General features: G+C 43.3%; 1 protein-coding gene across 1 annotated transcript in view; it reads right to left on the bottom strand.

The window, feature by feature from the left end:
- Nucleotides 1–12,358, bottom strand: part of LOC141020728 (uncharacterized) — a 29,287-nt gene extending 16,929 nt beyond the window's left edge. The window contains exons 1-2 of the mRNA XM_073495668.1: nt 12,065–12,358; nt 11,292–12,019 (exon numbers count right to left, since the gene is read on the bottom strand). Coding sequence (XP_073351769.1) covers nt 11,292–12,019; nt 12,065–12,358 — 1,022 coding nt within the window. The remainder of the gene's footprint in view (nt 1–11,291; nt 12,020–12,064) is intronic.
- Between the last annotated feature and the right edge of the window lie 5,430 nt (nt 12,359–17,788).

The raw sequence follows: 17,788 nt of genomic DNA, 5'->3' as shown, positions 1-17,788 counted from the left end.
GACTATACATTAACGGGTAGGAGTTGCCCGGCATGTAATGGCATCACTTTTTTTTATGAAGAGAATTGCTACCTTGCTTCGTATTCCATTTTGATGACAAGTATTTCTGGACGGCGGGAGTACTTCCTTTTCCAGATCATGAATTTAGTTAGCATATGCTGGAGTATATCACAATACGTACAATTACAAGGACAGCGTTTTGTTGCTCCGGTGCATCTGCACCCAGTAAGAACAGTAAACTAGGAAAACATGCTCAGGGGTTCTATGAGAATCAAAATTTCTTCGACAAAAGACATTCGAGGATCTCTAGAGAAAAAAACACTCAAAAAGACATTTTTGGAGACTCTTGTTTTACTATTTCTCTAAAGCTCCTCTAGTGTCATTTCACCAGAACAATTTGTACGTTCCTAGCACACTCGAGCATCTTTGACGAAAAAATTCAGATATTTTTAGACTTTTACTATTATTTTGAATTGTTAATGAGGGAGTAGATGACCCAGGCTCATAATAGAATTGTTTATACAATTACCTTTTAGTACGTACAATTACAAGGACAGCGTTTTGGTGCTCCGGTGCATCTGCACCCAGTAAGTACAGTAAACTAGGAAAATATGCTCAGGGGTTCTAGGAGAATCAAAATTTCTTCGACAAATGACATTCGAGGATCTCTAGAGAAAAAACATTGAAAAAGACATTTTTGGAGACACGATGTTGTTTTATTATTTCTCTAAAGCTCCTCTAATGTCATTTCACCACAAGAATTTGTACGCTCCTAGCACACTCGAGCATCTTTGATGAAAAAATTCAGATATTTTTAGACTTTTACTATTATTTTGAATTGTTAATGGGGGAGTAGATGACCCAGCTGGCTGATCATAGAATTGTTTATACAATTACCTTTTAGTATCTAGGCAAAATTTCTAAGTCTACTTTAACAATGAACAAAGAAAAAAAATGTTTTCATAGTGTGCTTCAAAGTTTATGAATTCCTGGACTTCAGAAAATATGAAAATTGAAACAAAACTGTAATCTTATTTGTAGAATAAAATATCATGAATTAATATTTTGATAAGCTGGGACATGGCAGTCAATTCTTCAATTGGTGGTCATATCTAGACCGCCAGTCAAATGGTACATACGAAGAAAATAAAAATATATGTGCATTCCGAATTAGATGCAAGGCATGCATGTTCCATGCTACAAGACAGTGGATCAATTCGAGTGTGGTATGTCTATGATTACTTCGACAAAGCAAACTACTATTTTATGTCTGAAGCTATTTTATGAGAACAATTGTATTTAAAATAATAAATTACGTCAAGTATGCAATATCATTTTAGTTGTGCTGAAATAAAAAAGTCATAGAATGACAATATGGGTGCAATCAGAGAGAAAAGGCTATCAGAGGAGTGATTGAAAGGTGGGTGTTTTTACAAAACTATGAATGAACGTATGTTTGTAATTATAGTTTTTTCTATGGTATGCAGGCGAGATCATAATACTACGACATATCCCTAAATGGTAGAACATATATGAGTGCCTAATGGTTTTTCTTGGACGTAGGCCATAAGATTAAATATCCATAGAAGTCCGGGTGAAATAGGAAAAACAATCTGAGTGTGATGAAAACAATCTATAGTTTGAGTGATAGAGAGAAAGGTTTCAACACAAAGATTCAATAATAATCATATAAAGCATGTAAAGACATTTAGTTGTGTCAAAACCATGGAACAAAATCAAAGGTAACATAGATACGGTAAGATAGTACAATGTGTATAGTGTTAAGGAGATCTTGGGGTTCGGATATAGGCTTTCTATTATCCGTTGGACCAAATCTTTTACCAAAATAATTAAGAGATATAAAAATATATATGAAATCTAGCCGCGCAAACGTGCGGCTCACACCACTAGTTATTTAGTGAACATGAAAGGGCCTCGATCATGACAACTACGCCGCAACGGAACTATGACGAAGCAGAACTCCATAACAAAGGCACACCAATGTGGACACGGTCTAGAAACGGGAAGCACTCCGATCTGGTAAGACTTTCCTGAAAGCTGGCATGACACGCCAGGTCAGTACATTGAATATTCTTGCAAGCTCACAACAAGTAAAAGCATAATGACAAACAATAACATGACAATTAAGCAGGTTAAATGCAAGGCTTCAACATACTACTCATGGAGTGAACATGCTCGTGCACCTAGTCCCTCGGACTCCTTACCATACGGGTTACCTCGTAATCAATCTCATCGATACGGTGATCACTCCGGATCACAACGGAAACCAACTCTCAGGTTCCAACAACAACCATCTTCATGGTTTCAACAATCTCATCACATAACCAGTGCCAACCATATAACTTTAGTGTGCAAGATTAAATTATTTATGTTGATCCATGGTGTGACCTACTACGAACTGGGTCCATAACCGAAGACGTGGCTATTGATAGATTTAACACACACTCTACAGAGGTTAGCACACTGTACCCACACCACGGAATCCATGGCCTCGAACTCCCATTCGGGTGGACCAACAGCATTCCGATAGAACCAACCCATTGCCATGACACTCTCCCAGCCACTCCGACCAACTCCCCTCTGGGCTAAGTCATGAGTGGCCCTGATGTCAACCCGTGATATCCACGGCCACCATCGTGGCAAAACATAAACGGTCCCAAACAGGGACAAGGTACCATAAAACCAACAACGGGCACACAAGGTTATGTCTGCTTACCGGGCCAAGGTACCGCACGCCCATAAGCTTCCCTCATTGGAGGCACCGACCAGAGGCATGACAACCGACCGAATAAGGGCCTTCCCATAAAGGCAAGTGTGGTTGCACTGGGAAGCTCGATTCGGTGGCACCATGACCCGATCAACATTATGTTCAAGTTGAATTATCATCAGGTTTAACTTGAAATAAAAGAACTCGAGTCATAGTATGCCATGAACATGCAACTATCCGACATGCACTATATCCACATATCACTGAAATGAACCGGATCAACATCATAGAATCATTTTGCATGCACTACTAATCACTTTAGAGACACTGGTTTTAACTCACTGGTTTTAACCCAATCATCTTTAGTTATGACATTAGCATGGTAAAAATGATAAATCACTTATGAAAATAATACCGATCATAACCAAACCATAGTCATACTATCAAAATAACTCAATTGCATCACACTAGTCCATGCAGTCAAGTACTACAAAAAACTAAACATTCCAAGCATAACAATGAAGTAACACAAGCAATATTTATTAAATGATTAAAAGCATGAAATATATCATATTCAAGTTGGAAAATCATAGTTATTGAAATGACACCATGCAAATATTTGTTGGCTTGCTTTAGCACAGAGGAGGGTCACACTCCTCCTGGTTCTCCTCAAGGCAAGTTTCTCCTTCTGAAAATAATTAAAAACAGCAAAAGAAAATATCAAGAACCACTCTGAAATTCACCAGAAATTCTAGGCAGCAAGGAAAAATCTAAAATTTGGTGTGCTGCTAGAATATTTCAATACAAAGCAAATGCAAAAGGAATCAACTCATTTGGAGTTATAGATTAGGAGTTAGAGCTGGTCAAAATGATTTAAATTTGAATAAAAAGAAAATCTAGGGGGGTGACATCGACGGCATATTCCAACGAATACGCCTCCACTCGTACCGCTTCGGGCGCGAGTGGAGAGGCTGACAGCGGGCCCCACGCGTTAGGTCTAGAGAGAGAGAGAGGGGAACAGAGGAGGGGCGGCGCGTCGCCGGCGTTTCTCCGGCGAGGAGAGGTCGGTGGCCGCCGTGGATAGGGCGATGCGCAAGGCTACGGTGAACACACATATACCCGAAACGCGACGAGGGGTGGTCGGACGAGGTCGCCGTGGTCGTCTCCAGCGGCTGCAGCGGTCAGAGCTCATCGGAGAAGAAGATGACGGCGTTGTGAGGTCGCTCCAGTGGCTCCAGAGGCGTCAGCGAGCACCAATGGACCACCAGGAACACGCCCACGCAGTCGGTCAAGCTTGAGAGGCATGGGAGTGGGATGGGGCAGAGAAAGGGGATCGCCGGCGAGCTCGGGTCGGGGATGGCCGCCAAAGGCCTGCCCGGCCGGGCTGCGGCATCCTACGGGGTCGTGGAGGTTGAGTGCGTGAAGAGGTGAAGAGAAATGAGCTCGGGAGGGGTCTATTTATAGGCGAGGCTGAGGCGGGGCTCGAGGGCTCGCCGGAGTCTCTGGAAGCAGCGCACGGCGAGAAGGGGCATCAGTGAGAGGGGGAGAAGTGGCCAGGGCTCACGTGACCACTGTGTGAGCTCGGGGACAAGCATAGGACGGACGAGAGGGCACTGAGTCAAGCACGGGGGCACTGTGCTCCTCTGGAGCGGCGCGTGCATGATCGCTGCGGTGTCTCCTGCATCAGCGAGCGCAGCGAGGGTGCTGGGGTGATGCAGCGAGGCTGGTGGCGGGGTGCAGCAGGCTAGGCGCGGTGCTGAGACGAGAACGAGCTCAACAGAGGCTCGGGCACAGCTCAGAGCGCGTCGGTTGCGTGCTGGAGCCCATGTCCTCATGCGGTCACCACGCGCACTATGCCTTCGTGATGCCTAGGTGATGCCAAACTTTGTCTAGGCTATTGACCATGCTTTGTTTAGTCTAGGAGATGAGTGAACACACTAACAGGATGAGTGAGTTGATCACAGCTCTCACTGAAAGTCTCTGGACAGAAACTTGTGGTCAAATTTGTGATCAAACTAGGAAGAGTTAGGAGCTGAGCTCTGGGTTTAGTGTTAGGTTACTAAGTGTAACATCCCAAAATTCTAAATTTTGGAATGTTATATTAAATAAATAGTTTTGATTGTTTGTTTGATTGTGGTGTGATTGCTTGTGTGAAATTGAGTGAAATTTGAAACTTTTGAAAGTTAAATGAGAGGGAATGAAATGATTTTCCCGAAAGTTTCACCTTGCATTTATGATCTCCATGAATTCAAATTCATTTCATCACAAAACCCTAGAGTGAAGATAATATGACTTCTTCCATTTAAATAAATGAAAAGGGTTTTTGAAAATATTTGAATTTCATTTGGAAATATTTCAAATTTAGAAACTTTCAAAACATATGAAATATGAGTTGGAAATTTAAAAGAGTCAAATTTAAAGTCTCTTTGAAATTATTTTTAATTTGGAGTTATTTGGTTTTTATTCAAATTATTTTTCTCCAAAAATAAAATATATGAAAAATAGGGTAACATGATTCCCTACATTAGAAAATTGGAGAGAAATAAATTTGAAATCATTTTGGTATTTTTAAAATGATTTTTATGAGGTTTTATTGCAGCAGTAGCACTCTTTTCTTTATTTAAATTTTTGTGGATTTTATTTGACGCCAGAAAATTTTTCATGTTGTAGAAAATCATTTTCTAATTTTTTTGATATATTATATGCCTATATAATATTTTTATTTCTTTTGTTTTTATTTGTCTGTCTGTGTTTAAAAAAAAACTCCTCGGACCGACTGGGCCGAAGCCCAGCCGGCCCAACAGCGCCACCATCTCCCTCGCGCGTGCCCGAGCCGGACTCCCGCTGGAGTCCGCCGCCGCCCCGCCTCGCCCGGCACCCCCTCCTCCAAGCCGCGCCTCCCCCGGCCCCTTTAAAGGCCGAGGCCACCCCTCCCCTCGCCCCCTCATCTCGCCGCCGCAACACGCCGCCATCCCCGCATCTCGCCGCCGCCGCTGCCAACCACCGTTGCCGCCGCATCGCCGCTGCTTCGCGCCGCCCCGCGCAGCCCTCGCCGCCTCGCCTCACCGAAGTCGCACCACCACCACTCCCACCGACGTCCGCACCGAGCCGTGCCGCCGCCTGCTCGCCTAACTCCGCCGCCGTCGGACGCCACTGCCCCGCCGGAGCTCCGCCGCCCGAACCCGACCCGCCGGTCAAACTCGGTAAACCGCCTTTTTTTAGATCTTTTTTTAGAAAACCTAGATTCTATTTTTTTAGGTTTAGTTATTTAGTGAACGTTCGTTAGCTAGGGTTCTATAGCGAACGGATTTCGTCGGATTAGGTTCTGTAGCAAACGTTCGTTCGGTAGGATTTTTTTTCTTTTTCTTTTTAATTTCTACCAGGGACCTATCCGTAGTGTTATTTTTACAATTTAGCCCCTGATCTTCAAACGAACACAACTTGTTGCTCGTTTATCCAAATCCAACGAAACCAACGCCCACTTCTTCATTATGATCCCCTCTATCCAGATAACTAACTTAATATATTTTTGAAAGTTTAAAATTTGGTATCAAACAGATTTGAATTCAAACTGCATTTGTTCATAACTTGAGTTTCGTAACTCCGATTTAATTGATTCTTTTTGCAAATCGAATCTCTTGACGTAAACTTTCTGATAAGGCCAAATTCACTTAGTTTTGGTATTGTTAGAAATTGCTTTCTGTTTGCAAGAGTTGTTTGCTTGTTTTCGAAGTTTTCTGAGATCTTTTCTTCGATTCTTTTGCATGAGTGCTTATGTATGCAATTGCTTGCTCACGATAGATTTACCGGAGTGTGACAAGTAGAACTATCAGGAGTTATGAGTGCGAATCATCTCCATCAACAGTACAAGGCACGTTCACACTTTGATCATACTTTCCATACACAGTTTTTATGCATTAGTTTCGACCCTCAAACATTGCATGAGTAGGATGTAATAACATGTGGGTATTTGGGAAGTAGTTGATGAGGTAGGAACCTATTGACTTATATTCAAACCCTGGGTGTTACTACGTTATGCTTACTGCTATGCTGTGCTCGTAGACGTGGTTTGGTTTTGAGAGAATTCATGAAAGATGTGAGAGTTATTGTTAACTAAGGTTTAACTTAAGGTGGCTACTTTAATACACTTCTGGGTGGATTGGTTTGTGGACACCTGGGGAATCCAGTGTTGTCCAAGGAGATCCCGGGGTACCCGTGTGATTATCCTATGGTTCGCCATCCAGGCTCAAAGAGATCATTATGTTATTCATGCTGGAAACTTCCTTGTGCAGCCACATGCCATTATGGGCTCTGGCATAGTTGAGTATGTTGTGTGACCTCTTACAGTGGTAGACTAGCAGATGTAGGGGATGTAGGTGGTACTATCTACCCATCGTAAGAGTTAATGCTTCAGAAAAGTGCGCAAACCTCTGCAGAGTGTACAAACTAATCATGATTAGCCGTGTCCCCGGTTATGGACATTTTGAGTATCTGGTTCTTGAATTATCATGTTGATCTCATCACTCTATTTAATTAATAATTTGTTGGATTAATGTTAATTTGGGATTGAGATGGGGAATACCATTCTCAATATTTTCAACAAACTTTGTAGTTAATTAAAATATATTCCTTTGTTGTAGAAAAAAAATTAGCTTTATGCAAAATTAAACTTAGAGCCTCCAGCAGCCAAAAATGCATATAGTGATCGCCATTATTCAGCATTGCTCTACAGTGTGAAATTGCTAGTACATTCAATGTACTGGCCTATATGGCTGCAACGTCTCATGTTGCAGGATCTTACGATGAGTAAGTGATACGTTAGGGTTATGCTTTCTACACTCAACTTTGCCGTTGGTGTTGATGGGAATCCACAACCTTATTGTTACCTCCGCTATATGGATTTGAGGTGATAGTATTTACGTTACTTTATACATGTGATTTACCTCTGTTATAAATTCTCGAGTACTGTGTGTGTCAGCATACCGATCCAGGGATGAAACTTAACACAGAGACTTGATCCATTCGGGTCGGGTCGCTACACTAAGGCAATGATGCTCAAGAAAATTCAGCTCCAAAAGATCAAAGAATAATGCACTTGCTATACAAACTGCATTTTCTGGTCAGAGTGCAAATGAATTTTCCTAGCAAAATTGGGCCACATGACCACTTGATATTTTTGCATAAGATGATGAGTCACTGTCCAAAGGGTGTGTGTGAATTTTCTCAGATTTTTTTGGTCAAGAAAAAGAGGGGTTGCTTTGGAGGGAAATTGAAAATATTCAATTTTCAGGGTGAAAATGAATAGTTTCCTTTGAAGAATTTTTTTCCAAAGCATTATGATGAGGCATGAGAGGTCAAGAGAGGTTGTGAGAGGTGAGGAGTGTCACTTGGGTGAAAATCAAAACAATGCCCAAGTTCTAAGTTGTAGGATCGGAAGTATGTCTAGAGGGGGGTGGGGGTGATTAGACTACTTGACCAAGTAAAAATCTATCCTTTTCCCAGTTTTATGTCTTGGCAGATTTTAGCAACTTAGCACAAGTCAAGCAGTCAACCTACGCATGCGATTCTAAGATTATAGCAGCGGAATGTAAATCATTGCATATGAAGGTAAAGGGAAGGAGTTTGGAGGGAGCAAACGCAATGTAGACACGGAGATTTTTGGCATGGTTCCGATAGGTGGTGCTATCGTACATCCATGTTGATGGAGACTTCAACCCACGAAGGGTAACGGTTGAGCGAGTCCACGGAGGGCTCCACCCACGAAGGGTCCATGAAGAAGCAACCTTGTCTATCCCACCATGGCCATCGCCCACGAAGGACTTGCCTCACTTTGGTAGATCTTCATGAAGTAGGCGATCTCCTTGCCCTTACAAACTCCTTGGTCCAACTCTACAATCTTGACGGAGCTCCCAAGTGACACCTAACCAATCTAGGAGACACCACTCTCCAAAAGGTAATAGATGGTGTGTTGATGATGAACTCCTTGCTCTTGTGCCTCAAATGATAGTCTCCCCAACACTCAACTCTCTCTCACAGATTTGGATATGGTGGAAAGATGATTTGAGTGGAAAGCAACTTGGGAAGGCTAGAGATCAAGATTCTTATGGTAGGAATGGAATATCTTGATCTCAACACATGAGTAGGTGGTTCTCTCTCAGAAAATGAGTAATGAAAGTGTAGGCACGTTCTGATGGCTCTCCCCATGAATGGAGGAAGGGTGGAGGGGTATATATAGCCTCCACACAAAATCTAACCGTTACACACGATTTACCAAACTTGGTGGGACCTTATAGTGAAAATCGGTCTGACCGATTCAGTTCAAAATGTGAACGTTAGGTTTTTAGGTGGGACCGATATGCTAGGGTTAGGGCATAACTTGATCTCGGTGAAACCGATTACCTCAACTCGGTGATACCGATTTCATTAATAAGCAAACAGAGAGTTGGTCAGGCAAACTCGGTGGGACCGATCGCTCATTTCGGTGAGACCAAAGCGTTACGAAAAGGAAACAGAGAGTTTGCATTGCCAACTCGGGTGGGACCGATCGCTCATTTCGGTTAGACCGAAACGTTACGAAGGGGAACAGAGAGTTTGCAATCCCATCTCGGTGAGACCGAGATCCCTATCGGTGAGATCGAACTGATTAGGGTTTCTGGCTATGGCTATGTCAAATGAACTCGGTGGCGCCGGATAGATCAAATCGGTGGGGCCGAGTTGACTTTAGGTTTTGGACATATGTGGAATTGAGAAAGTGGTTGAGGGCTTTTGGAGCATATCACTAAGCATTTTGAGAAAGCAAGCCATTAAGCAACAGCTCATCCCCTTTTAATAGTATTGGCTTTTCCTATGGACTCAATGTGATCTTGGATCACTAAAAAAGAAAATGTAGAGTCTTGAGCTTTTGCCAATATATGTCCTTTGCATTTTGAGGGGTCCATATCTCTAGTCCATGCCATGCCAATCATTGAAATTTCTGAAATGATCATCTTGAAAAGATATTAGTTCAATGAGCTATATGTTGTTAAGAATTACCAAAACCACCCAGGGATTAGTTGCACTTTCAATCTCCCCCTTTTTGGTAATTGATGACAACATATAGATCAAGGCCTCGACAAATGATAATAAGAATGAAATACATCATCTCTTTGAGAAATATGTGATAAGCAAGAGCTCCCCCTAAATTTGTGCATTATTTAAAATTTGCTTTTGAATGCGAATGCACAATCGATTAGGATCATGGTTTACTCGTCCATGTCACATACATCTTGGTGGAGCGCTCAAAATGATAGAATGTGAAATATGCACTCATTACCAAGACAAAGTGAATGTTCATACAAGAGATATAGAGAATATCATCATCCAAGCACATGACCATAAAAGTATCTCACACACACAACCATAGAGTAGCATCCAAGCAAGCAAACAAATAAGTAGAAAAGGGGGCAAAAAGAAGCAAAGCTCTCTCTCTCTCTCTCTCTCTCTCAGCCTATGATCTATACACTTTCTCCCCCTTTGGCAACAAGTTACCAAAAAGCTCGAAAATGCATACTGCTATGCGGATCTCTAAGCTTGATCTTCGAGAGGTTGCGTGGAGAGGGGTCCTGCAACAAATGCATCTGAAGAGGTTGTAGGAGTTGGTGGAGTTGCAACTGGAGGGGCAACTGAAGCTGTGGCTGCATGAGCTGAAGTTGTAGCTCTAGTGTCTGTCACTGGCACTGCTGCAGACCTCTGTCTTCTGGGCACCCTTTGATAAGCATCAGTGGTGGTCTTGTCACTCCTCTCCTCAAGCTCTTCTTGAATCTTCTCCACTGAACTCTGAATCTCAGTCACTTTGACATCCAAGTCATGAATTTTTGTCTCAAAAATTCTCTCAAGACTCTCTTGATTCTAAGTCAGGGTGGCCAAACCTTTCTCTATTCTCAAAGTAGCCTGAATGAGATAGCCAAGTTGGTCTTGTTTGGACTTGAGAAATACTTGTGAAGCCTCTTCAACATTGGGCATCTTGGCTGCCTTCTCTTCTTTTGCTTTTGCTCTCTTCTCCTGAGCCTCTACTGAAGTAGGATCTGTAGCATCCATGACAACTGTGTTGTCCTCAAAATCAGTCCCCAAGGGAAGGTAATCTTTGTCCAACAGATATATGCCTTTGCCCATCTTCGAGTTGATGAGCATTTGAATGTGTGGAGCATACCCACATGATCTCGTTTAGTCTGCTGCAGTTCTCTTGATTGTTTCAACTATCAAGCTCATCACTTTGAATTTCTGTGGCACATCAAACAGTTAAAGCAAGTTGATGGAGTGGCTTCTGATCATCCTGTGATCTCCTGATTTGGGCAACAAGGTGTGCCTTAGAATGGTGTTCATAGTGGCCCATCCAGACAATAGATAGTACACTGAGCCTAGCTTGTGTGTCTCCAAGGCCTTGTCAGGAATTTCTTTGTACATGTTGGCCATGGAGTTGTGATCTTTCTTGCACTTTGCACAGACATCGATGTCATCCTCAGCTTCTTCCGGAGCATTGATAAGCTTGGCCCACTCAGCAACAGTAGATTGGTACCTAGTACCCTCAGACATCCAAAACAATTTACCATCGGGGTAAAAATGAGAAGTAGAGTAAAATTGCATAATCAGCTCATCATTCCACTTGGTCAATTTTTGACCCACAAAGGTGTCAACTCCATTGAGTCTGAAGCTTTCATGCACTCCAGGGAAATGATCTTCATTGCTATCAATGTACTTCCAATCTACCCATTTCATGTCACACACAATGGGCTTATTATCCAAGAGCATAGTCTCATAGAAATTTTGTTGTTCCTTTGTGTGAAATCTGTAGTCTACAGCAGTTCTCCTTCTTGCAGCATAGGGGTCTGATTGTCTCCACAATATGAGACATGCATCCTTCCTTAGCTTCATGTTTTCAGCCACTGGATGTGTATCATCATGATCTGGGATCTTGGGCTTCAATTTCCTAAGCACTTGGGCTTCCTCTTCTTCTTCCATTTCAGGCACCGGGGCCTTATTCTTTTCTGCAGCAGGTATGTTTCTGGTGCTTCTCTTTTGTGCAGTCTTAGAGGCTTGAGCAGTAGTTTTGGGGGCAGTCTTGGGCTTTGATGGAGTAGCCCCATACTTGATGGCATCCCCCATCAGCTTCTGAGCTTTGGGTGCTGGTGCAGCATCCTCTTCTTCATCTTCTTCCTCATCAGATTTTTCTACCATGGTTGGTCTTCCAAGTACTTTTTCAGTTGTGGTTCTTGCCCTCTTCTTCTTCTTGCCCGCAGCCACATCATCATCTGACTATTCCAAAGTGAACCTCATTGTTTCTTGAGTGGAGGCTCTGACTTTGGACATTGGCACTCTCTTGGCAGGAGCTTTCACTTTCATTCCGGGCTTGGTTGAAGCTGTTGTGCCATACTCTTTCTTAGCAACCTTTTTCTTTGAAGTGACTTCCTCATCAACAACAAAATCTTCATCCTCTGAATCTGAATTCTTCTTCCTCCTCTGCCTAGTAGCAGCCTTAGGCAGGTTGCTAAGAGTACTTCTGCTGCCATCATCATAGCTGCTTGAGGGACTAGTGCCCTCACTCAAATTGACCTGTTCCTCATACTTGTTCTGGCTGTCACTTTGCTCTGACATGGCTGAAACTACAAGCTGACTCTATGAATAGATATAGTTGAGATAGAGTGGATGAGCATCACAAAGTGCAGAGATTTTGCAAAACAATTGAGTCAAAAACTTAGTTTTAGTTTTCTACAGAAAGCATTTCGAAGCTATCGATTTGTTAAACTCGGTGACACCAAAGCAACATTGGAGTCTAAACTCATGGAATCGGTCAGACCAAGACACAGTTTGGTGACTCCGAGATTGCTAGGGTTTCACTGAGAGTTGAACTCGGTCACACCGATTCGTAAATTTGGGTCAGACTGAAAATTACAAGTGCAATGGCCTAGGCCAAATCGGTGAGACCAATTTCTACAACTCGGTCGGTCCGAGATGAGTTCGGCGGAAACCTAACCCTAAATTTTTGAATCAAAACTAATCTAAAGGAAGTTTTTGCTGGATAGGGTAATCTCATACGTGGTAAGAATCATGGCATTCACCTAAGTGCAGGAATCAGAGGTTAAGATTGCACATAGGGGTCTAGTTCATACCCTAACTCAGCGGTGGACTCGCTACGGCGGCAACGACGGTGAAGATTTCCATTGACGGCGACGGAGACCAGTGGCGGAGGGTCGCTGGCGATGAGGAGATGACCCAAAGACCTGAGTAGGCAGAGAAGGATACGAGCGGGCGAAGGGTTTTGGAGGAATTTCCAAAATTTGACCCGTGGGTATATATATATATATATATCCTGACCCTGTCGGTGTGACCGAGTGGAATGACTTGGTGGCACCGAGATGCAGAATCGCAAGCGGTTACTGCAACTCAGTGTGACCGAACTATTCAAATCGGTTGCACCGAGATTGAAAACCTAGATCAACTCAATGAACTCGGTATGACCGAAAGGTATGAATCGGTCAGACCGAAGTACATGGAGAGGTTTTGGAACTTTAAGTCTATGACGAATCGGTGGCTCCGAGTGCTCCTCACCTAGAGGGTTCGAATCTGACTTGATCAAACTTTGTGATGTAGCACGAATAGAGTTTGAGACGAGAAAAGCATAGATAGCCAGAGGGAGTTCTTAGGCATTCTTGTTCATCCATTTGGCAAAAGAAAAAGAACCAAACAATCAAAGCAACAAATGGATCCTCGAATGGAAAAAATATGCAATCAACATGCTCACATCATAAGAGGGCAAATGAAATATGTGGCAAAGCATGCACAAACACTCTAGCATCTATCAAGCAATTGGCGATGACTAGGTCATCTATATATGAGTATATTGACCGAGGAGTCAAATGAGAACATTTGATCGTAGGTCATACTCATCGTTTAAGCACAAGTGGGGTTACCACTTTTACATAAAGCATTGTTGTGTTCACACCATTAGAGTTGCTTTAGCTCAATTCTTAGAGTAAAGCTCCCCTCGATGTGATATCCCCCCTAAGAGGGATGAACTAACCTTGGGTTTTGTCGATGATGACTTCATGTAGATGTTGAAGATGTGGTTGCTCAATGTTGATGTAGATAATTTGGAGCAATCCATTGGAGTGAGTTGCACTTTCAATACCTACATGGGTTAGTCCCACAAGGAACAAACAAGGATATCAATAGACATAGAGTGAAGTACACACTAGATGATGTCCATGAAAGAATTAGGTTACCTTGTCCCTTAACTTACCAACAAGAGGGTTTGTGACTCCTTGAGCTACTGCAAGGTGTGGAAGTTGTTTGCACTTGTTTTAGCCAAAATGAATATGAGTGAAGTATGTTGGCGTAGTCACCCTCAAGAACTCTCTGGTTCTTCTTCTTCGGGATCCACATCATCTTGATGGGAATCCTTGGAGCTGTAGTCGTACTTGATGGAGTAGAACTTGATGTAGTCTTGGGAACCCACTTGACCAAGGCCTTAGGAGCTTCTTCAAATGCATCAATCTCCTCTTGAAGCTTGTCCTTGCCTTTTTGCTTGTGGTCTCTTGGTGGAAGATCATCTTGAGCTTGTGTCCCCTTGAAGGAAGTAGGATCATTCTTCTCTTGTTGAGGTACAAACTTCGTTCAAAACCAACACCTTGATTCTTCCGGTGCTTCCTTGCTTGCGTACAATTTCCTCAAATTGCTTACTTCCGGCAAGGCTCTTGTAAACACCTTTCTCTAAGATTCCCTTCAATAAGCTATTTTCTTGCTCAAGTGTAAATTGTCTAAGAGAGTCATTAGTGGAATCAACAGAACTACTAGAAGCAACAATATTGGATTTAACATGATTATTGTTACTACTAGAAGAAGAATCTTTTTCTTGTTTTTGTTGCTAGATTTTACTTGTGGCATGTAAGTAGACAAGAGTAGACGCTTGGCAATGTAAGAAGAACTTTTCATACGAAGATCATCATTGATTGATTTTAAGAACCCATGCTCTTGCTCTAGGTTGAGCTTTTCAAAGCGTAACTTCTCATGAGTCTTTAAAAACTCTCGATGATCTTCCAAGGTAGTTTCATGAGCTAACTTAAGATTGTTTAGTTCTTTAGTTAGACGCTCAATCTCCTTCTTATCATCGTCATTCGTTTTATCTTGATTAGCATGATTAATAGCAAGTTTATCATAGTTTTCATCACTAGAATTGTCAACAAGTAAATCATCATCACCTAGCAAGTCATCTTCATCACTATTGAAATCAAAATACTCGGGTGTGATACCTTGGGGCATTTAGCCACGAAGCATCTTCCAATCCCTTCATTTGGTGAATCAAATATGTCGTAGGACTTGGATGACACAAGTGCGAAACCGGCAACACCTTCATCTTGAGTATATTCGGAGTCAGAGTCATAACTTCTCTCGGGATGGTGGTCGGAGTCGACGCCAGATACCCATTCACCAGCATGAGCTTGATGTCTTCGTTTTGTATAGCTCTTTGATGACTTGTACTTCCTTTCCGAATCCTTGCTTTTGCGAGAGGGTCTTCGTTCATAACGATCATCTCTACTCCTTCTCTCTCTTGGAGGTGATTCTTCTCTTCTGCTTCTTCTTTTAGGTGAGTCTTCTCTTCTTTTGTAGGGAGTCGTACACTCATTGGAGTAGTGTCCGGGTCTTCCACAATTGTAGCAATTACATTCACGACTAGAAGATCTTTTGTAATTGTAGGACCTTGACTTGGAACTTCTTTCTTTGCTTCTACTCTTGTAGAACTTGTTGATGTTCTTCACCATTAGGCTCAATTCTTCATTGAAGGCTTGTTTCTCACTTGATGATGTAGGAGCATCACATGAGGCTTTGTAACCACCACTAGACTTCTTGTGAAGATCTTCTTTATCCTTGAGTGACATCTCATGAGCAACAATTCTTCCAATAACTTTGGTTGGCTTGAGATCTTTGTAATTGGTCATCATTTGGATTAATGTGCACACGGTGTCATATTTTCCATCCAAGGCTCTTAGGATCTTCTTGATGATGAATCTATCAGTCATCTCTTCACTTCCTAAGCCGGCAATCTCATTTGTGATGAGAGCAAGCCTAGAGTACATTTCAGCGACGCCTTCATCATCCTTCATTTTGAACTTGTCAAGCTGGCTTTGAAGCACATCCAATTTGGATTCCTTGACGGAGTCGGTACCTTCGTGCATATCAATCAAAGTATCCCAAATTTCCTTTGCATTCTCAAGACGGCTGATTTTGATGAATTCTTTGGGGCACAATCCGTTGAAGAGGATATCGCAAGCTTGAGCATTGTATTGCAAAATCTTCAATTCTTCCGTTGTAGCTTCGCGATTTGGTTCTCTCCCATCGAAGAATTCACCTTGCAAGCCAATACACACAATATCCACGTTGATTCCGATAGGTGGTGCTATCGTACATCCACGTTGATGGAGACTTCAACCCACGAAGGGTAACGGTTTCGCGAGTCCACGGAGGGCTCCACCCACGAAGGGTCCACGAAGAAGCAACCTTGTCTATCCCACCATGGCCATCGCCCACGAAGGACTTGCCTCACTTTGGTAAATCTTCATGAAGTAGGCGATCTCCTTGCCCTTACAAACTCCTTGGTTCAACTCCACAATCTTGACGGAGCTCCCAAGTGACACCTAACCAATCTAGGAGACACCACTCTCCAAAAGGTAATAGATGGTGTGTTGATGATGAACTCCTTGCTCTTGTGCTTCAAATGATAGTCTCCCCAACACTCAACTCTCTCTCACAGATTTGGATATGGTGGAAAGATGATTTGAGTGGAAAGCAACTTGGGAAGGCTAGAGATCAAGATTCTTATGGTAGGAATGGAATATCTTGATCTCAACACATGAGTAGGTGGTTCTCTCTCAAAAAATACTCCGTGACTGATGCCGGGCTAGGAGTGAAAGGAGATCCCTTTTACTCCTCCTATTGAGGTGGATGCATCGTGACATGCACAGTTTGTGGAGCCTTGGACATGGATGCCGGGGTGGCGGCCCCGGATGGCGGTCCGCATGGTTGGCTCTCCGGTGGGCACCATGGCGGCGGTGATGGCATTCCCTCTTGGTCGTGTGGGCAGCGGGAGGTGGTGCAGCGGGTGGCTCGGGCGCGCTATTTGTCTCAGATGATGGCGTCGCCCTGATCCGGATCTGGAGTGCTGGGCTCGTCGCGCTTGCCCTGGAGACCTCGTCTACTGACAGGGGGAGCTGCCAAGCGAAAGCTTCCCGCTTTGTCGCTGACGACTGCGACGCTCAGGGGCGACGTTATCTTCTTGAAGACGTCATCGTGGTGCTCCTCTCCGTGTCCGGGTTCCCGGTGAAAACCTATGTCTGTTCAGGACTCGGCAACGGCGACGCATAGCGTCGTTCTCCCTCCTGGGGGCGTTGTCGTGGAACTTAGGTGATATAGGGCTTAGTGTGGTGTTGTTCTCAATTCCTCCTGTACTTTATTTCGGTAGCGTAGTCGCATGCGTGGTGCATGATCCGGTTAGCCTGGGATCGACATTGTTGGAGGGCTACCCCATCCCCTTGTATTGTTCGGCCGTGTACTCTGTATGATTGGTGCTTTATATATAAAGCAGGGAGAAAGCCTGTTTCGAGAGAGAGTGTTGGCCGACTAAAAGACGACATGTTCAACAGTTAGGTTTGGCGGAGATACGCATGTTGAGATGGATGTGAAGCCACACAAGGAGGACCAGGTCTGGAATGAGATAGAGGTGGGCATATTCAGCGCAGGCCTCCAGAAGCTCCAGTGCATAGCGGAGGACTAATGCGTGCTGATACTCGAGAGAGGTCGGGTAGATCGAACTTGACATGGGAGGAGTCCGTAAAGAGAGATTTGAAGGACCGGAGTATCACCGAAGAACTAGCCATGGACACAAGTGCATGGAAGCTTGCTATCCATGTCCCAGAATCATGAGTTGATTGCAAGATCTTATGGGTTTCACCTCTAGTCTACCCGAACTTGTTTGGGACTAAAGTCTTTGTTGTTGTTGTTGTTGTTGTTGTTGTTGTTGTATGCAGTCAA

Source organism: Aegilops tauschii, chromosome 3 (assembly GCF_002575655.3).
Source record: "Aegilops tauschii subsp. strangulata cultivar AL8/78 chromosome 3, Aet v6.0, whole genome shotgun sequence".
Lineage (NCBI taxonomy): Eukaryota > Viridiplantae > Streptophyta > Magnoliopsida > Poales > Poaceae > Aegilops > Aegilops tauschii.
This window is presented reverse-complemented; position numbering and strand designations above follow the sequence as displayed.